Source organism: Pecten maximus, chromosome 2 (genome assembly GCF_902652985.1).
Source record: "Pecten maximus chromosome 2, xPecMax1.1, whole genome shotgun sequence".
NCBI classification, from domain to species: Eukaryota; Metazoa; Mollusca; class Bivalvia; order Pectinida; family Pectinidae; genus Pecten; species Pecten maximus.
The window spans coordinates 2841560-2863744 of NC_047016.1; the positions used below are offsets into that span (position 1 = coordinate 2841560).

Here is a 22185-nt window from a genome sequence, read left to right on the forward strand (position 1 = left end):
TCCCATTGAATAGTAAGGTAATAATCGTACCTAAATCAGAGACTGATGTATCTAAAATATTGTAAGAACTCTTCTGTACGGAGGTAAATACAGTTCGCACACCAGCAAGCATGGCAGCGCTGTCTGCTGTAGCTAAAACATTGGACTGTAAAGATTTACACAGCTATCTCAAGACTCTGCCTCCGGAAATTTTAGATAATTTATATAACCACCCGGCAACCTGTCTGGCAGTTTTTCGGTATGTAGAAGATTAAACTTTGTTCAATAACTAACTTGTTGTTATAGATTGATTGTTCTCTTATGTTTACATTATGTTCCATAATTGTTAGTTATACCCTGTATAATATGTATTCATGTCCAGTGGGTCGTGACCAGTAGCTGTCAATGACCAGGTAAATGTGTTCACCTGTCAAACCTAATCCCTGTTGGTTCCATGGATCCCTGGTGTGACCAGTACCTTACATTATGTATTTACATATTAATTTCATTGGTCAATTTTTCCTGTGATCTCTGATCATGATCTCCTTAGGCCATGCTCACTGTACACCTGGACCAGTTTTGGATTTGTCCCTGGACAGACAGGGTTCTTTCAATTGTTTCATTTACCATAATTGCATTGGATGCTCTGCGACAATGATTGTCTATTGTTGTAAATTTATACATACACATACCATATCTGTCAGCCAATCATGGTTTTATATGTTTAAAAAAGTCAGATATGAATAAAGATCTAAGCAAAACATCAGATTAAGTCATTTCCAAGGCGAAAAGTCTTTCCCAGTCTAATATTCTAGATCTAAATAAAAAAGAACACCAGACAAACCTTAAACTATTTTCTTTTAATTTGTATACGTAACATCCCACAATAAAAATTAGTTGATCATACTTTTTGTACTTATAGGGAGCTGCCAGAACTATCCAAGCACTATGTGATGAGGATGTTGTTTGTGGAGCAGGCCGTGTCTCAGGCTGTCATATCTATGTGGGTCACCAATAAACACCAGGAGTATGTGTTATTTCTATACTTGTATAATTTAAGTATTTATGGTTTAATATTTAAAAAAAAAACAAAAAAAAAAAACACCAGTCAAATAAATGAGGATACAGAACTTTGAGCACCTGTAAAATACATTTGGATTGTTGCCCTGTAATAAGATGTACACTGTAGATTTATAAGATGTACACTGTAGATTTATATGATGTACACTGTAGATTTATAAGATGTACACTGTAGATTTATAAGATGTACACTGTAGATTTATAAGATGTACACTGTAGATTTATAAGATGTACATGTACACTGTAGATTTATAAGATGTACACTGTAGATTTATAAGATGTACACTGTAGATTTATAAGATGTACGCTGTAGATTTATAAGATGTACGCTGTAGATTTATAAGATGTACGCTGTAGATTTATAAGATGTACAATGTAGATTTGAAGGATTTACGTATTGTTACAATTTCAGTTACATTATCAACATAAATTTTCTCTGATATCATGTGTATATTCCATATCTAAATCATGCACTGGTAACTATGTTGTGTTTGAAATCCTAGGTGTTATACATGTAAGTCTGAACCTCAATAATGAGAGACTGGTCTATTTCAGTGAACATAAGACATCTGCAAGGGTGCTGTCAGAACTACGAGTGTGGCAGGAACAGGGAATGGTAGGAGGCCTGCCTGGCTGGACACTCAGCCCTACTTTCAGACAAAACATGAAGGTGGCTCTACTAGGAGGGTATGTACTATGGACATCTATCATTCATCAATAAAACATACTTAGTAATAATATTCTCCTAAGTTTATTCAGGAAAAGTCTCATTTTACCTTTACCAGCCAGGGTCATTTTAGGACGTGCCAGGTTTAGTATGGTGAATGATCACTGAAATGTTTGTTATGACTTCAGAGGAATGAAGACCACATCGTTTTATTTGTAATCCTATAAAATTGATACAATGGAGTTAAAAGTTATTCATTGTCTACCTGTTGTATTGTATATATATTGCTACAATCAACAATGGTTTATTTTGAAATGAAAAATACCCACAGGGAAAGAGCTTGGATTGGTGGGGGAGCCCTAGTTCCAGACAAACACGCCAAAGACATTCCATTCCTGGACAAGTATGCCTTGGAGAGATGGGAGGTAAGTCTGTACTCTAGCCTAGAGAACAATGTTTTGAGAGATGGGAGGTAAGTCTGTACTCTAGCCTAGAGAACAATGTTTAGAGAGATGGGAGGTAAGTCTGTACTCTAGCCTAGACAACAATGTTTAGAGAGATGGGAGGTAAGTCAGTCTGTATTGTAGCCTAGGAAACAATGTAAAACAAAGCAAATACATGTAAGCATCAGAAGCTGAGAAAGAGGACAAACAGACCATATTTGATGTTTTATTATAATTAATAACTCTGTATTGTAGATTGGGTACAAAAACTCCAGACCTATTATATACACATACATTTTCACATACGATTAATTGATGGCTTGTGTATCACAGATATTAAAAGTGGAGCTGTCTAATGTAGGTGGCTTGATGTTTTATGTGTACTACATATTCTCTGTATTGTCACATGTACTTAATATTATATTGTAATATATTGTTGTGGAGTAAAATCATTTTATATATTTTTATATGATATAAAACAATGTAGTAACAATATTGTAGTAATATAGCATAATGTAATGTACAGTGATACATTATGTATTGTAGTATGATTATAATATGATGTATTTTGATATGATATATTGTAATATGACACAATGTATTCCAATGCAATGAATATGTTGTATATAAATTAATGTATCTATAATTGTAGTGTGTACTACACTTCATGGTGGGGTCATCTGAAGGTACAGATGGAGTGGGCAATGACATCATAGATGTACTACTACACTCAGGTCTCATGAAAAGGTGGGTATTCATGTTACAAAGTACTCGGACAACTAGTTAGACAGATAGTCATGTGGACCTGGACAACTAGTTAGACAGATAGTCATGTGGACCTGGACAACTAGTTAGACAGATAGTCATGTGGACCTGGACAACTAGTTAGACAGATAGTCATGTGGACCTGGACAACTAGTTAGACAGATAATCATGTGGACCTGGACAACTAGTTAGACAGATAGTCATGTGGACCTAGACAACTAGTTAGACAGATAGTCATGTGGACCTGGACAACTAGTTAGACAGATAGTCATGTGGACCTGGACAACTAGTTAGACAGATAGTCATGTGGACCTGGACAACTAGTTAGACAGATAGTCATGTGGACCTGGACAACTAGTTAGACAGATAGTCATGTGGACCTGGACAACTAGTTAGACAGATAGTCATGTGGACCTGGACAACTAGTTAGACAGATAGTCATGTGGACCTGGACAACTAGTTAGACAGATAGTCATGTGGACCTGGACAACTAGTTAGACAGATAGTCATGTGGACCTGGACAACTAGTTAGACAGATTGTCATGTGGACCTGGACAACTAGTTAGACAGATAGTCATGTGGACCTGGACACCTAGTTAGACAGATAGTCATGTGGACCTGGACACCTAGTTAGACAGATAGTCATGTGGACCTGGACAACTAGTTAGACAGATGGTCATGTGGACCTGGACAACTAGTTAGACAGATAATCATGTGGACCTGGACAACTAGTTAGACAGATAGTCATGTGGACCTGGACAACTAGTTAGACAGATAGTCATGTGTACCTGGACAAGTAGTTAGACAGATAGTCATGTGGACCTGGACAACTAGTTAGACAGATAATCATGTGGACCTGGACAACTAGTTAGACAGATAGTCATGTGGACCTGGACAACTAGTTAGACAGATAGTCATGTGGACCTGGACAACTAGTTAGACAGATAGTCATGTGGACCTGGACAACTAGTTAGACAGATAGTCATGTGGACCTGGACAACTAGTTAGACAGATAGTCATGTGGACCTGGACAAGTAGTTAGACAGATAGTCATGTGGACCTAGACAACTAGTTAGACAGATAGTCATGTGGACCTGGACAACTAGTTAGACAGATAGTCATGTGGACTCGAACAACTAGTTAGACAGATAGTCATGTGGACCTGGACAACTAGTTAGACAGATAGTCATGTGGGTTATCCAGACATCAGTTATATTTAGCAATTTTCATCATCAGTATTTAAAAAAAATCAGATTTCTACTTACAAAAACCTTTATATATAGCACTTGTTACTTTAATTTACTGTATGGGTTCATATGTGTCATTTTCCCTGACCTCATTATGCTTACACCCATAATGTATATTTATCCAGTGAGACCAATGAGCCGCTACCAGCTATCACTCCTGCTGGGTTCCAGTTCCTCCTGATGGACACCTCTTCACAAGTCTGGTACTTCATGCTTCAGTATCTAGATACTCTCGAGGTAAGATATAGCAGACTTCACACTTCAGTACCTGGATACTGTTGAGGTAAGACATAGCAGACTTCACACTTCAGTACCTGGATACTGTTGAGGTAAGACATAGCAGACATCATACTTCAGTACCTGGATACTGTTGAGGTAAGACATAGCAGACTTCACACTTCAGTACCTGGATACTGTTGAGGTAAGACATAGCAGACTTCATACTTCAGTACCTGGTTACTGTTGAGGTAAGACATATCAGACAGGGGCCGCGGTGGCCGAGTGGTTAAGGTGTCCCGACACTTTATCACTAGCCCTCCACCTCTGGGTTGCGAGTTCGAAACCTACGTGGGGTAGTTGCCAGGTACTGACCGTAGGCCGGTGGTTTTTCTCTGGGTACTCCGGCTTTCCTCCACCTCCAAACCTGGCACGTCCTTAAATGACCTTGGCTGTTAATAGGACATTAAACAAAAACAAAACAAAACCAAACATATCAGACTTCATGCTTCAGTACCTGGATACTGTTGAGGTAAGACATTGCAGACTTCATGCTTCAGTACCTGGATATTGTTGAGGTAAGACACAGCAGACATTATGCTTCAGTACCTGGATACTGTTGAGGTATTTAAGACTTGGTAGAACAAAACAAACAGGCAAAACACTTACAGACATTTAAGGCTTTAATAGACATGTTTGGGAAAGAATTTGGTCCCAGACACCAACTGTTTGGTTTATTTTGTTTAACGTCCTATAAACAGTCATCTAAGGATGTGCCAAGTTTTGGAGGTGGAGGAAATCTGGAGTACGCGGAGAAAGACCACTGGCCAACAGTCAGTACCAGGCAACTGCCCCATGTGGGTTTTGAACTGACAACCCAGAGGTGGAGGGCTCATGATAAAGTGTCAGGACACCTTAACAACTGTTTGTCATGAAGACATGAGTAAACTTATCAGGTCCTGTACCTATAATGGCCTCTAAGGACCTCAAAGTTTGGTCATTACATCAAACTGGTTCAGCTTTATCATATAACCAATCTGTTTGATTCACATGTAAAGAGATAAATGAGAATACTACCAGGATGTCTCTACATCACCTCATGTCCCTGTGGGCGTAGCCTCATTACAGATATATGGTTTAATACAGTTTACTTATTTTTCAGTCGCGAGGGATGGATCTTACCCAGTGCCTGTCCTTTTTATTCCAGCTCAGCTTCTCAACACTAGGCAAGGTAATAGTAGCTCTCGGGACACTATAGAGAATGAGTTTGATCAGAAACTAAAATGACTTAGGTGTGGTCAAATTATAAAAGTAACTGTAGTAAATTTACTTTGGTTACCTGTAATGTGCATAATTATTTATGTAGAGAATCAAGAAGTTATGATCGAAGGGCACATGTCAGGTCGACTATGGCTCAACTTTCCTTGGTACAACTATCTAGATATTATAATTATGCATAACACATACTGTTTGGAGGTATGTTGGAAGCGTGGTAGTAATTGGTTGATATTTAACCACATTAGAAGGAACAGCATGATTATTGTAAATACACGACCATGTAGTTGATGATCAAATGCACTCAGATTACCTTCGTTAACTGTGAAGTTATATAACATTGAAAATTAGACAAGAAGATGATTTGAAGTTCTTTACAGTTGAAAAATTGATATAAGATGAGGTAATTTACTGTCATGTTGTACAGATGTTGTGTTAGCCAATTCTATTGATGATCTATAAAAATGCTTTCTAAAATCTGAATTTATGCTTCAATCAGTCAATCACTTGTAAGCTTCATGTGTTTTAAGTAGTTACCTTAATAACAAGGTGAGATAATACCATTTATCACATTTTTAACAGTGAAATATCAAAAATTATTCATTCTATAAAAGTGATATTTTTTCAGTATTGAAGAATATCACTTTCTCTGATTTGACCAATCAAAACACTGCTTACAAACGACGATGTGGATAATCATAAACTGACCCAGTATATTTTGCTATAAAAATGTTACAGTAATAAACAGAATATCTAACAGTATCTTCTGTCAGTAATGCCTAATTCATTTCACTTGTGCTGCTGACTCGTGAAAAATACGCAAAATATTAGCCCCACTTGTGAAATATATTTGGTATTACTGAAGACACTGTGTAAATCCGAACTTAGATATCCTCTATTGATATTTTTTGTAGGATTACTCCACGGAGAGCATGACAGAACAGCAGCTGAGATTCCTACAGCATCTCCGAGAGTTTGGTCTGGTCTATCAGAGAAAGGTTAGTCTACATGTAGTACATATATTTATCTAGAGTTTGGTCTTGTCTATCAGAGAAAGGTTAGTCTACATGTAGTACATATATCTATCTAGAGTTTGGTCTTGTCTATCAGAGAAAGGTTAGTCTACATGTAGTACACATATCTATCTAGAGTTTGGTCTGGTCTATCAGAGAGAGGTTAGTCTACATGTAGTACACATATCTATCTAGAGTTTGGTCTTGTCTATCAGAGGAAGGTTAGTCTACATGTAGTACACATATCTATCTAGAGTTTGGTCTTGTCTATCAGAGAAAGGTTAGTCTACATGTAGTACACATATCTATCTAGAGTTTGGTCTTGTCTATCAGAGAAAGGTTAGTCTACATGTAGTACACATATCTAGAGTTTGGTCTGGTCTATCAGAGAAAGGTTAGTCTACATGTAGTACACATATCTATCTCCTAGAGTTTGGTCTGGTCTATCAGAGAAAGGTTAGTCTACATGTAGTACACATATCTATCTAGAGTTTGGTCTGGTCTATCAGAGAAAGGTTAGTCTACATGTAGTACACATATCTATCTAGAGTTTGGTCTTGTCTATCAGAGAAAGGTTAGTCTACATGTAGTACACATATCTATCTAGAGTTTGGTCTGGTCTATCAGAGAAAGGTTAGTCTACATGTAGTACACATATCTATCTAGAGTTTGGTCTTGTCTATCAGAGAGAGGTTAGTCTACATGTAGTACACATATCTATCTAGAGTTTGGTCTGGTCTATCAGAAAAAGGTTAGTCTACATGTAGTACACATATCTATCTAGAGTTTGGTCTTGTCTATCAGAGAAAGGTTAGTCTACATGTAGTACACATATCTATCTCCTAGAGTTTGGTCCGGTCTATCAGAGAAAGGTTAGTCTACATGTAGTACACATATCTATCTCCTAGAGTTTGGTCTGGTCTATCAGAGAAAGGTTAGTCTACATGTAGTACACATGTCTATCTAGAGTTTGGTCTTGTCTATCAGAGAAAGGTTAGTCTACATGTAGTACACATATCTATCTCCTAGAGTTTGGTCTTGTCTATCAGAGAAAGGTTAGTCTACATGTAGTACACATATCTATCTCCTAGAGTTTGGTCTGGTCTATCAGAGAAAGGTTAGTCTACATGTAGTACATATATCTATCTAGAGTTTGGTCTTGTCTATCAGAGAAAGGTTAGTCTACATGTAGTACACATATCTATCTAGAGTTTGGTCTGGTCTATCAGAGAAAGGTTAGTCTACATGTAGTACACATATCTATCTAGAGTTTGGTCTGGTCTATCAGAGAAAGGTTAGTCTACATGTAGTACACATATCTATCTAGAGTTTGGTCTGGTCTATCAGAGAAAGGTTAGTCTACATGTAGTACACATATCTATCTAGAGTTTGGTCTGGTCTATCAGAGAAAGGTTAGTCTACATGTAGTACACATATCTATCTAGAGTTTGGTCTTGTCTATCAGAGAAAGGTTAGTCTACATGTAGTACACATATCTATCTCCTAGAGTTTGGTCTGGTCTATCAGAGAAAGGTTAGTCTACATGTAGTACACATATCTATCTAGAGTTTGGTCTGGTCTATCAGAGAAAGGTTAGTCTACATGTAGTACACATATCTATCTAGAGTTTGGTCTGGTCTATCAGAGAAAGGTTAGTCTAAATGTAGTACACATATCTATCTAGAGTTTGGTCTGGTCTATCAGAGAAAGGTTAGTCTACATGTAGTACACATATCTATCTAGAGTTTGGTCTGGTCTATCAGAGAAAGGTTAGTCTACATGTAGTACACATATCTATCTCCTAGAGTTTGGTCTTGTCTAGGGTTAAGAAAAGCTACACAATAGTCATGCTCTTTGCATGTTCTCAACAAATGTATGATGCCACGGCAACAATACAATGATGTCACGGCAACAAAACAATGATGTCACCGCAACAATACAGTGATGTCACACCAACATTGTCTTGTGTTGATGTAATGTGACTATTAGCTACATATGACAGTAATCAGAGAAAAATAAAAAAATGAACTCCTTGGGAGTGAGTTGACGGGGATCTCAACATTCAGGGTAAGATTCTGAAGCAGCCAAACATGATCCCTCTATCTCACACCAAGGGAGTGAAAGATTCTTTAAGTGTAGTACATTGTATACATATCTCTGAGACTTTGGTCTATTCTATCAGAAAGTTTAGTCTAATAAACAAATTGTCAGTAAAATGTAGGTGCCTGTACATATATCTAGAGTTTGTCTGGTGAAGTAAAATAAGCATATGAATTAGACACAGCTGATCAGTGATTGTACATTTGTCATATACAGTAGAAAAACTTCATTTTACAAAAACATTTAATAGTATAACTGTCAGTCAAAACTTTCCACCGCTGTTTTATACAGAGCCAATTACTATAGACAATGTGGAATGATTGATGACCAAGTTTGTGTTGTAGAGGAAGGCTATGAGGTACTATCTGGAATGATTGATGACCGAGTTTGTGTTGTAGAGGAAGGCTATGAGGTACTAAGTTTGTGTTGTAGAGGAAGGCTATGAGGTACTATCTGGAATGATTGATGACCGAGTTTGTGTTGTAGAGGAAGGCTATGAGGTACTATCTGGAATGATTGATGACCGAGTTTGTGTTGTAGAGGAAGGCTATGAGGTACTAAGTTTGTGTTGTAGAGGAAGGCTATGAGGTACTATCTGGAATGATTGATGACCGAGTTTGTGTTGTAGATTAAGGCTATGAGGTACTGAGTTTGTGTTGTAGATTAAGGCTATGAGGTACTATCTGGAATGACTGATGACTGAGTTTGTGTTGTAGATTAAGGCTATGAGGTACTGAGTTTGTGTTGTAGATTAAGGCTATGAGGTACTAAGTTTGTGTTGTAGATTAAGGCTATGAGGTATTATCTGGAATGACTGATGACTGAGTTTGTGTTGTAGAGGAAGGCTATGAGGTACTCTCTGGAATGATTGATGACCGAGTTTGTGTTGTAGAGGAAGGCTATGAGGTACTATCTGGAATGATTGATGACCAAGTTTGTGTTGTAGAGGAAGGCTATGAGGTACTATCTGGAATGATTGATGACTGTGTTTGTGTTGTAGAGGAAGGCTATGAGGTACTATCCTACACGACTGGCAGTTAACCTGGCATCAGGGGTGACCAGCCTCAACACGGATACCCATCAACAGGGCTACCTCATGGTGGAGACCAACTACAGGGTATACGCTTACACAGGTAAAAACAAAATCTCCATTCAAGAGTGTCCAGATACAAAAATGTCTTTTTCTGTGTTTGTACAGGGGACAATTTTATTTAAGAAAAAAATCTACCCTTAGGAATATCAAAAGTTGATACTAAATTGGCCTGCTGCTACACTTTGTCAGGGTTGGTTTCTAAATGTTTTGGTGCAAGTGTTGAAAGGCATCTTTAATAATCCTACTAGCCTTATTATAAGGGTACTGATATTTGTTTTTTGTAGGGGTTGATTATATTTCCAGGAGTCATTGAAAAGGCTTTAATTGGGAAAAAAACACTGATCCTAGCTTTACTTGTAGTTCGTTATCCAACTGTTTCATATTAGTTGTGCCCGTTGAAATGTCAAAATCAGAAATCAATAACTGACTGAAGATTTTGATCTCTTTTAGATTGCCTATCTTATTTTTTCATATCAATATTTTATGTAATTAACTGAACATGAAAAATACAAAACTACTGTATAGCAATGAACATTTGTAGCGGAACTGGACAGGGTCAATCATCGGAGACCAGGTAGCTCAATTGGTAGGGCATCCAGCTAGTGCTTTGAGGTCCCGGGTTTGAACCCCAGTCTGCCGTGCATTTTTCACTCCTCTTACATTTGGTTCATGTGACCAAACCTTGTTGCAAGTGAGGTGAATACTTGACAAGGGGATACCTGAACCTGGGTTGTGAAGTTGTTAGGTCTACAGGGTCAAAGACTTTAAAAAGGTTGGAAGAGTGTAGGGGAACTGGACGGGGTCAATCATTGTCGACCAGGTAGCTCAATTGGTACAGCATCTGGTTAGTGTTCGGAGGTCCCAGGTTTGATCACTGGTCTGGCTGTGCATTATTCCACTCCTCTTACACATTCAAAACAAAAGTAGACCCATGATGGTCGGTGGAAACAAGAGGTTTCCAATTCGTTTGTTTCCTGTTTCCTTGTTTATTTTCCCCATTATTTACAACTGTTACAACATAGCTCGACATTCTATTGTTTCCCAAACTGTTCTCAATTAGGCATTTGAAAATAACGGTAAATGACAAGTTTTCTTATGAAATTGACTATAGCTGTTTTAGACTCTGGACTATCAAATTATCATGAGCAACTGATATTGATTATAAAATAAACATTGTCAATTAGAAAGACACCATTTATGAAGTAGATAATATATGAAAATGGAGATTTTACTGATTTTACACATACATATGTTAAGAAAAGTTATATTAATTTTTTAAGTTAACTAGATTTAGAAGTTTTATTGTTTTTATTTTATTTTGTGGTTGTTCTTGTTTTCTAGTATCTGAGTGAGACGTTGTTTTCATTTTACTGTTTGAAAAACAGTTCTAGTCATTATATGTAAAAATCTCGAGTGGTTTCATTGTTTGCTGTACAGTATTATCTTTATTCATAAGCTTTTGGTGTATTACCATGGCAATGCTCGAAACAATAACAAAAGTGAAATACTTACATAGGTTATTTTAATAAGATGCATGTAAATCCAAACATTACAGTTAAGATTCATCAATGCAAAAAGTATCAGTATCGATAAAAGTATCAGTATCGATAAAGTATCGGTATCGGTATCGACAAAGTATCGGTATCGACAAAGTATCAGTATCGATAAAGTATCAGTATCGATAAAGTATCAGTATCGATAAAGTATCGGTATCGACAAAGTATCGGTATCGACAAAGTATCAGTATCGATGATGTATCAGTATCGATAAAGTATCAGTATCGATAAAGTATCGGTATCGACAAAGTATCAGTATCGATGATGTATCAGTATCGATAAAGTATCAGTATCGATAAAGTATCAGTATCGATAAAGTATCAGTATCGATAAAGTATCAGTACTAAATTTTTGTTTCATTGGTATCGGTATCATATCGTTTCATTGTTAACAGCATCCAGCCCTAGTACTAAATACTGGTTATGATTTATATGACAGTATCATAACATACTTGCCAACCTGAAGAAAATGATAATGATTTTACTGCTTATTTCAATACTGTAACAGAACCTCTAAACTATGTCTATTTCTCTATGTCTATTTATAAGTTTGGTGAGTTTCACTTTGTATATTCCAGATTCCCCACTGAAGGTTGCTTTGGTAGCTCTGTTCTGTGAAATGTTATACAGGTAAGTATGAAGGTGATGATAGGAGAGAAAGGTTGGATAAATGTAGGAGATCTACCAGAATAGATAGGTTTTACCAGAGTAGACAATAGATAGGTTTTACCAGAGTAGACAATATATAGGTTTTACCAGAGTAGACAATAGATAGGTTTTACCAGAGTAGACAATATATAGGTTTTACCAGAATAGACAATATATAGGTTTTACCAGAATAGACAATATATAGGTTTTACCAGAATAGACATTACAATATATAGGTTTTACCAGAATAGACAATATATAGGTTTTACCAGAATAGACAATATATAGGTTTTACCAGAATAGACAATATATAGGTTTTACCAGAATAGACAATATGTAGGTTTTACCAGAATAGACAATATATAGGTTTTACCAGAATAGACAATATATAGGTTTTACCAGAATAGACAATATATAGGTTTTACCAGAATAGACAATATATAGGTTTTACCAGAATAGACAATATGTAGGTTTTACCAGAATAGACAATATATAGGTTTTACCAGAATAGACATTACAATATAGGTTTTACCAGAATAGACAATATGATGGTTTTACCAGAATAGACAATATATAGGTTTTCCTCTTTCTGTGCGAGACTTTGTCATTAGTAAAAACATTGTCTATAAGTATCTCTTGGGATGTTGAGAATCGTTCCATACTAAAAGCTGGGCTAATCCATACAGAGTTATGGCCCTTTGTTTGCAATTTAGTTTGAGAGGATGGGGAGAGTACTAGAAGTACTTAAGCCTAGTTTTGTACATTTTCTAAAAACACTTACATTGTATACATGAAAGGATTGTGTATGTGATTTGTAGCTCCCCTGGCATCTGTTGGTGATATGTCAGGGCCAAAAAGACATCAGTGGAATGTGTGGACAAGTAGGAGAAATAAATTCTTACTTTTTCATTTGGCATCCACAGTGTTAATACAGGGCATGGCCCTCCTGGGGCATATGATTCAAAAGAGAAAATAGATTCAACTCTGTAAAATCCAAATCATTCAAAATCATTCAGTATAGACAAAGAGTGAAAAATCTTAATATGTAACATTCCTGGGAACTGAAAGTTGAACATACACAATACATGTAACTGTTTACTGAGCAATACAGGCCCTCTACTGTAGGTATTATTTTATAAAAAATCTCCCAATTTAATTACTTTTTGTTCAGGTTTCCTAACATGGCCGTGGGTAACTTGTCCAGAGAAAGTGTGAGGGAGGCATTGGTACGTGGCATCACAGCAGAACAGGTACGTCTGAAGATCGTGTGAAAGACAGAACAGGTACGTCTAAAGATCGTGTGAAAGACAGAACAGGTACGTCTAAAGATCGTGTGAAAGACAGAACAGGTACGTCTAAAGATCGTGTGAAAGACAGAACAGGTACGTCTAAAGATTGTGTGAAAGAAGTATCAAGTCAAGAACAGGTATGTCTAAAGATCGTTTGAAAGAAGTATCAAGTCAAGAACAGGTACGTCTAAAGATCGTGTGAAAGACAGAACAGGTACGTCTCAAGATCGTGTGAAAGACAGAACAGGTACGTCTAAAGATCGTGTGAAAGACAGAACAGGTACGTCTAAAGATCGTGTGAAAGACAGAACAGGTACGTCTAAAGATCGTGTGAAAGACAGAACAGGTACGTCTAAAGATCGTGTGAAAGACAGAACAGGTACGTCTAAAGATCGTGTAAAAGACAGAACAGGTACATGTACGTCTAAAGATCGTGTGAAAGACAGAACAGGTACGTCTAAAGATCGTGTGAAAAAGTATCAAGTCAAGAACAGGTACGTCTAAAGATCGTGTGAAAGACAGAACAGGTACGTCTAAAGATCGTGTGAAAGACAGAACATGTACGTCTAAAGATCGTGTGAAATACAGAACTGGTACATGTACGTCTAAAGATCGTGTGAAAGACAGAACAGGTACGTCTAAAGATCGTGTGAAAAAGTATCAAGTCAAGAACAGGTACGTCTAAAGATCGTGTGAAAGACAGAACAGGTACGTCTAAAGATCGTGTGAAAGACAGAACATGTACGTCTAAAGATCGTGTGAAAGAAGTATCAAGTCAAGAACAGGTATGTCTAAAGATCGTGTGAAAGAAGTACATTTTTATTGTATCAAGTCAAGAACAAACGCAATAACACTGGCACAGAGTTTAGGGATAGGCAACTCTTAGGGATTATTTATTAGGAAAGTTCAATAACACCATCTCCTTGCTGCATCAGGTGACGATGAAAGGATGAGATGAGTTTTAGTAATGTCGCATTTCAAGTTAATTATAGGATAAGGGTCGGGGACTGTCATCTAAATCTACACACGAACTTATTATAGGACGAATGGTTCCATAACAGAGGGATATTACCTCACCCTGACAGAACACTGACTATAGCCAGTGAGGCAAAGCCTAGCAATAGGTGGGGGCATGTAGGTGATTAACCAGCAACTAATTCATTAGAATCTAGAGCGTAGGAGAGGGACATCAATCTACAGCTCGACAGCTGAGCGTGTACGTCTAGAGATTGTGAAGGAAGTATGGGTGTCTAGAGAACACTAGTCCACAGCCCTACAGCTGAGCGTGTACATCTACAGAGATTGTGAAGGAAGTATGGGTGTCTAGAGAATACTAGTCCACAGCCCCACAGCTGAGCTGTACATGTAGTAAAATTTCACACGGTGACACATTGGAGCATGCAACTCTAAAGAGTGTAAGAGGGACACTGTTACACAGTATCACAGTGGAACAGATGTTTATACACAAGGTATGAGGTAGGTCCTTATACACAGGGTATGAGACAGGTCCTTATACACAGGGTATGAGGCGGGTCCTTATACACAGGGTATGAGGTGGGTCCTTATACACAGGGTATGAGGCAGGTCTTTATACACAGGGTATGAGGCAGGTCCTTATACACAGGGTATGAGGCAAGTCCTTATACACAGGGTATGATGTAGGTCCTTATACACAGGGTGAGACAGGTCCTTATACACAGGGTATGAGGTGGGTCCTTATACACAGGGTATGAGGTGGGTCCTTATACACAGGGTATGAGGTGGGTCCTTATACACAGGGTATGAGGTAGGTCTTTATACACAGGGTATGAGACAGGTCTTTATACACAGGGTATGAGGCAGGTCCTTATACACAGGGTATGAGGCAAGTCCTTATACACAGGGTATGAGGCAGGTCCTTATACACAGGGATGAGACAGGTCCTTATACACAGGGTATGAGAGAGGTCCTTATACACAGGGTATGAGGTGGGTCCTTATACACAGGGATGAGACAGGTCCTTATACACAGGGTACGAGTCAGGTCCTTGTCAGAGAACATCATGATGTGTTACTTGCTTTGTATAAAACAATTATAAATATATAATGTACTGTTTTTGTCACTATTTGTTTGTGATAAAAGAGAAAACATTTAACGTGAGTATAAAGACCTGATCATATTGTTAGTATGATTTAAGGTGCCAGTGGTGATGTGTAGTACATTATTATATAATATTGTATTGTTTCCACACAGATCATCAGTTTCCTCAAAAGCCATGCACACCCAAAGATGCTGAAACAGGTAAGTACAATAATAACAGAATCTGATATACCTACACTATATACGTATATATATATAAAAAATAACAAAAAACAGACTTTGCCGCAAGGCCTTTCTGCCCTCTCAGGCTTCTTCACATATTAGTCTATCATATAGTATTACTTGATGTGGTGGTTTTACTGAAGTGAAAATATTATAAATCATAGGGACAATATGTATGATGTTCTCATTTCCAGTCCAATGTATACATCTGAAGATTGATTTGTCGTATTGTACAAACGTTTGTAGACTCCTGTGCTGCCCCCTACCATCACTGATCAGGTTCGATTGTGGGAGTTAGAACGAGACCGCTTCAAATTCACAGATGGCGTACTGTACAGTCAATTCAACTCTCAGAGTGACTTTGAACTCCTCCGTGATTATGCAAAGGTAAGTGATGAAATTATCAGTACACTTCAAATATTTGTTAACAACATTCTCTTGGAAAATGGTATCGCTACTAACAATGCTATTAATCCATTGTATAAATTGCCAGATCTTGTCAGTGTGATTTCTCCAGCACATTTCTCTTCTGATTAACTTCTCACTAAATGTTTTGTGTTACAGGATTTGGATGTGCTGACTTGGGAGAACCCGTCCAAACGTGTGATGGTGGTGTCACGATCTGGACATGATGACGTCAAACGCTTTTGGATACGTCAGCGACAGAGCAACACCTGAAGCTAGATCTTATAAGTGAGGGACTTAAAAAGAATTGAGTGGACAATTTACGTACGAGTTTGGTGACCTGGGCTTCAACCAGGTGTCTAGACTCTGTAACAGATCATTCACCAGGCAGAGTAGAGGCGTCCTAACGTCTGTTCTGTTCGTCCCTGTTGTTGGAAACATGGATTAAATTTGGACCTGTGAATCTCTGGAGCTGTGAGGGTCTGGAAGCACGTCCAGTCAGCAGACTGGTTCTGTACAGGGCTGTTGGTGTAGTAGATCAAACAATCTACAGCCATCTGCTACGGTTGTATACAGACCAAAACAGAAGTAGGACAGGGTAGTGCTGTATCAATGTATAGATCTGGTAGAACTGGATAGTGATGATCTTTAGTACAGTGACGACCCTACATGTATGGTGACAAAAGACAGGTGGTGTGGTCACCTGAGGAGACGAACACAATAGACAGGTGGTGTGGTCACCTCGGGAGACGGACACAATAGACAGGTGGTGTGGTCACCTGGGGAGATGGACACAATAGACAGGTGGTGTGGTCACCTCAGGAGACGGACACAATAGACAGGTGGTGTGGTCACCTGAGGAGACGGACACAATAGACAGGTGGTGTGGTCACCTGAGGAGACGGACACAATAGACAGGTGGTGTGGTCACCTGAGGAGACGGACACAATAGACAGGTGGTGTGGTCACCTGAGGAGACGGACACAATAGACAGGTGGTGTGGTCACCTGAGGAGACGGACACAATAGACAGGTGGTTTGGTCACCTGAGGAGACGGACACAATAGACAGGTGGTGTGGTCACCTGAGGAGACGGACACAATAGACAGGTGGTGTGGTCACCTGAGGAGAAGGACACAATAGACAGGTGGTGTGGTCACCTGAGGAGACGGACACAATAGACAGGTGGTTTGGTCACCTGAGGAGACGGACACAATAGACAGGTGGTGTGGTCACCTGAGGAGACGGACACAATAGACAGGTGGTGTGGTCACCTGAGGAGACGGACACAATAGACAGGTGGTTTGGTCACCTAGACAGGTGGTTTGGTCACCTAGACAGGTGGTTTGGTCACCTGAGGAGAGTGGTCATGTTTATGTGTTGGTGCATAATACAGTACTGTACTCGTGTAACAATGGGTTTGTAAATGTGTTCTTTTCTAAACTAATTGGATATTAATTACTAATAAGTACATTGAAACATATTATTTTTTTACATCCATTACGCTATGAATAAACTATACAATATTAAAGTAAGACTTTGTGTGTCTTTCCTTAATAACGTTAAAATAACAGCTTGACTGTATTACCTGTATTAAATCAGTTAAAACCCATCTCGACTGGTACACATCTCGACTGGTACACATCTTGAATGGTACACATCGTGACTGGTACACATCGTGACTGGTACACATCTCGACTAGTACACATCGTGACTGGTACACATCTCGACTGGTACACATCGTGACTGGTACACATCGTGACTGGTACACATCTCGACTAGTACACATCGTGACTGGTACACATCTCGACTGGTACACATCGTGACTGGTACACATCGTGACTGGTACACATCTCGACTGGTACACATAAAGAGTGATTTATTCTGTACAGAAACAGTTGATTGTTGTATCATCTCACTAGTACAGTTCTCACCTCCAACACTTACAGGTAGTTTTACAAGAGGGGCCAGTGTGTATATTATATCTCCATCGTTCTCATTGACAGGGTCGAAGGTCGTCTCTCCTCGCACGTTCTCATTGACAGGGTCGGAGGTCATCTCTCCTCACACGTTCTCATTGACAGGGTCCGAGGTCGTCTCTCTCCTCACACGTTCTCATTGACAGGGTCCGAGGTCGTCTCTCTCCTCACACGTTCTCATTGACAGGGTCGGAGGTCGTCTCTCCTCACACGTTCTCATTGACAGGGTCGGAGGTCATCTGTCCTCACACGTTCTCATTGACAGGGTCGGAGGTCGTCTCTCTCCTCACACGTTCTCATTGACAGGGTCGGAGGTCGTCTCTCCTCACACGTTCTCATTGACAGTGTTGGAGGTCGTCTCTCCTCACACATTCTCATTGACAGGGTCGGAGGTCGTCTCTCTCCTCACACGTTCTCATTGACAGGGTCGGAGGTCGTCTGTCCTCACACGTTCTCATTGACAGGGTCGGAGGTCGTCTCTCTCCTCACACGTTCTCATTGACAGGGTCTGAGGTCGTCTGTCTTCACACGTTCTCATTGACAGGGTCGGAGGTCGTCTCTCCTCACACGTTCTCATTGACAGGGTCGGAGGTCATCTGTCCTCACGTTCTCATTGACAGGGTCGGAGGTCGTCTGTCCTCATACGATCTCATTGACAGGGTCGGAGGTCGTCTCTCCTCACACGTTCTCATTGACAGGGTCGGAGGTCGTCTCTCCTCACACGTTCTCATTGACAGGGTCGGAGGTCGTCTCTCCTAACACGTTCTCATTGACAGGGTCGGAGGTCGTCTCTCCTCACACGTTCTCATTGACAGGGTCGGAAGTCGTCTCTCCTCACACGTTTCCATTGACAGGGTCGGAGGTCGTCTCTCTCCTCACACGTTCTCATTGACAGGGTCGGAGGTCGTCTCTCTCACACGTTCTCATTGACAGGGTCGGAGGTCGTCTGTCCTCACAGGCTGAGATATGGCAGCTAGATGTCCCGTGGTTCATTGTTCTTCATTAGGGTGTTATTTGGGCATTCTCTCACTGCTTAATAAACATCAAACAATTGCTATGTAGTTGAAAATTATTTAATCATACCTGAACAAAACCTGAACACTTAATTTTCATACATTAATTGATAGTTTGGTAAAAAAGTGTGACTACAGACGGCTTTCCTCAGGACGGATATTTGGTTGTGCATTGTTCTGTTACACAAAATAAGACACGTTGTAATTGTCCTTCCATTGTAGTACAGTCATTGTATAATCTGAAGTGACCTCCATTATGCTCTGAGCAAGTCCATTGATTTCTTTATCAGCTCTGAGCTGCCTCCATTACGTTCCGAGCGAGTCTATTATTGTAGTAGTTGTCAGCTGCCTCTATTATGTTCCAAGCTAAAAGCAGGAGTCTATTAATCTATCAGCTCTCAGCTGCCTCTGCGTTGTTCTCTGCCAGTGCTTTCTCTAACAATGATACATAACTTGGATGACAATGTGTTCCGTCAAACTCTGTAAGGACAAATCAAAGGACACATATAAAAACTTATTAAATAAATATTTTTTAAAGTTAAAAAAAAAGTTTATCACTCAAAGACTGCAGACTGCTCGTTTTATTGTTTTTGTGATTTTATGGCAGAATATAGACTTAAAAGTAGAATTATTTCAACAGATTTTCAAGGAGGACTATATATGTGTAGTTAGTATTAAAACAGCTTTTTAATGAACGAGGATATACAACAGAAGGCCAAAGGGGTCTGTAAAACATTCTCTATTCCATGTAAAAGTAAAATAGAGATAAACATAGCTGTCTTCCTTCAGGTTAAATTGACCAGGGAGATAACTAGGTGAGAGAATGAAGGATTCCACAAAAGGACAAGTTCAATTTGTTTGTTTAGGTTTTACAGACCACTGGCAGCTATGGTAATTTAGGGCCAAGTTCAAATGTATTTTATGCCACGGTACATGTAGCTTATTTTAACAACAGTTAGAGGACTACAGTAATGTCTTACACACCGTATCTGAATTACAGTATCGTGGTACAGATGTGACTTTTACATACAGTATCTGGGTTACAGTATCCTGGTACTGATGTGACTTTTACATACAGTATCTAGGTTACAGTATCGTGGTACTGATGTGACTTTTACATACAGTATTTGGGTTACAGTATCGTGGTACTGATGTGACTTTTACATACAGTATCTAGGTTACAGTATCGTGGTACAGATGTGACTTTTACATACAGTATCTGGGTTACAGTATCGTGGTACAGATGTGACTTTTACATACAGTATCTGGGTTACAGTATCGTGGTACAGATGGGTCTTTTACATACAGTATTTGGGTATCGTGGTAATTGTAAAATAGTGTCTAGCCTTGGACTCACCATATTCTGACTTTAGGCCACCATCTACCAGAAGATCCTCCACAAATCTCATCCAGTGTAGCCGCTTGTTTTTGTTAACTCTTGTCGCCAACTGTTTGTTAAACTGTATTACCACAGGTCTGTAAATAAAATTTAATATACATGTACCGTCATATATATCACCACTGGGTTGTAAACAAGATTTAATATACCGTCATATATATCGCCACTGGTCTGTAAACATGATTTAATACGCCATCTATGCTGTATCACTTATTTTCTTTATATTTGCACTGAAACATATAATCATATAAGTGATTATGAACCAGTATTTATACAAAGGGTGTTTGACTAATGTGCGAAATTCAATACCCACTAAAGGTCCGACTGGACAACCGTGAAATATTAGCCCCGTGAAATTCAATACCCACTAATTAGGTCCAACTGAGACAACCGTGAAATTCAACAACTATATACAGTACATCACACTAAGGTCTGTATGTCGAATGGAATTGATTGTTTAAATATCAAGTTCAATAAATTGATAAAAAAAGGCTCTTGGCATGTCAAGTTATTGAAAGAGTTTATAAATTCCTTATGACAAACAAATGCAGCCACGAGTGTATGATACTGTTTATCAAATAACTCGTATTAAGAATGTATTGAGTAAAAACTCTCCAAATTTCTATAAAAAACACTACGGTTGGAGAATTTCCACTCAGGCGGTATGTTTTTCACTACAGGCAAACGTGTGACATAAATAATTTGTGATGTCACAACAGTTGTATAACACGTGTTACGATATCTATGACAAATGACATATGGTGTATACAATGTATATTACCTGGTAGGCTCAAGGACAGGCATCACCGGGTGTACATGGATGTCAAAGTTCCTTTCCTTTCTCAAAGATAATAGCTTTTCCAGGTAGATGTCTATGACAGCATTGATGGCATCCTCCAAAGTCTGGCAAATGAATGTGTATTTTTTGTTGTTCAAAAGTTGCAACTTAATTTACAGTGATAATAGTTTTCTGTTCTGGTTTAGGTGGGGCTCTTTACTTTCTTACCTTATACCCATGGAATAGTCTTCATTATAAAACAAGCTGATCATTAATGTACAGTGTACTATACCCATGGAATAGTTGTCATTACAAAACAAGCTGATCATTAATTTACAGTGTAGTACATATGTACTGAAGTATTCTCCTTAATTTTAGTTTACTCAAACCCACGGGGGAGGGGGGAGATAAATTCATCATATCAGGTGCCTATAGCTACTACATACTGACATTATCTAGCACATCTGGAGGAAGGGTTTTAATACTTACATCATATCTGGCATTATCCAGTACATCTAGAGGAAGGGTTTTAATACTTACATCATATCTGGTGCCTACTACACACTGACATTATCTAGCACATCTGGAGGAAGGGTTTTAATACTTACATCATATCTGGCATTCTCTACACAGTTTAGGAGAGCCTCACGACAGTCAATCTCTCCCAAACAAAACATCACTGTAGAATTGTTGGGTATGACACCCACTGCTGACACGAAGTTTGTCTTTGGGTAGAAGAGACTTTCCTCCCTCAGGTGCCAGATCTTGGTGCCAGTAGACAAGATTGGATGGATAGTTACCTGGTTCTCCTGTAATGGGGAAACATGCACACACATAGAATCAAATATGTATTATATCACAATTGTTCTTATTCAATATTATATAGTGTATATACAATGTTATAGTAATAGAGTGTATACTTACAATGTAATACAGTATAT

At 38.7% G+C, this 22185-nt stretch overlaps 2 protein-coding genes across 5 annotated transcripts in view; one reads left to right on the plus strand and one right to left on the minus strand.

Moving 5' to 3' along the window:
* The first annotated feature begins 14 nt into the window (after positions 1–14).
* LOC117344999 (general transcription factor IIH subunit 4-like) lies at positions 15–17607 on the plus strand. 4 transcript variants are annotated; one of them, XM_033907944.1, is made up of 16 exons: positions 15–238; positions 902–1006; positions 1615–1746; positions 2058–2151; positions 2822–2916; positions 4307–4418; positions 5560–5628; positions 6587–6670; positions 9786–9918; positions 12012–12063; positions 13253–13331; positions 15603–15650; positions 15918–16058; positions 16236–16766; positions 16919–17374; positions 17417–17607. In XM_033907944.1, exons 1-14 carry the CDS (start codon positions 111–113, stop codon positions 16347–16349), a joined length of 1386 nt encoding a protein of 461 aa, XP_033763835.1. In that variant the 5' UTR covers positions 15–110; the 3' UTR covers positions 16350–16766; positions 16919–17374; positions 17417–17607. The 4 variants fall into 4 exon arrangements, with proteins under 4 accessions (XP_033763835.1, XP_033763811.1, XP_033763819.1 ...); XM_033907920.1 differs by having other exon boundaries at positions 16236–17374; XM_033907928.1 differs by having other exon boundaries at positions 16236–17336.
* Positions 17608–19111: 1504 nt separating this feature from the next.
* Positions 19112–22185, minus strand: part of LOC117345025 — a gene marked incomplete in the record, with an annotated part of 39588 nt that continues 36514 nt past the window's right edge. Inside the window, 4 exon segments of the mRNA XM_033907954.1 lie at positions 19112–19547; positions 20425–20543; positions 21248–21369; positions 21853–22053. Coding sequence (XP_033763845.1) covers positions 19459–19547; positions 20425–20543; positions 21248–21369; positions 21853–22053 — 531 coding nt within the window.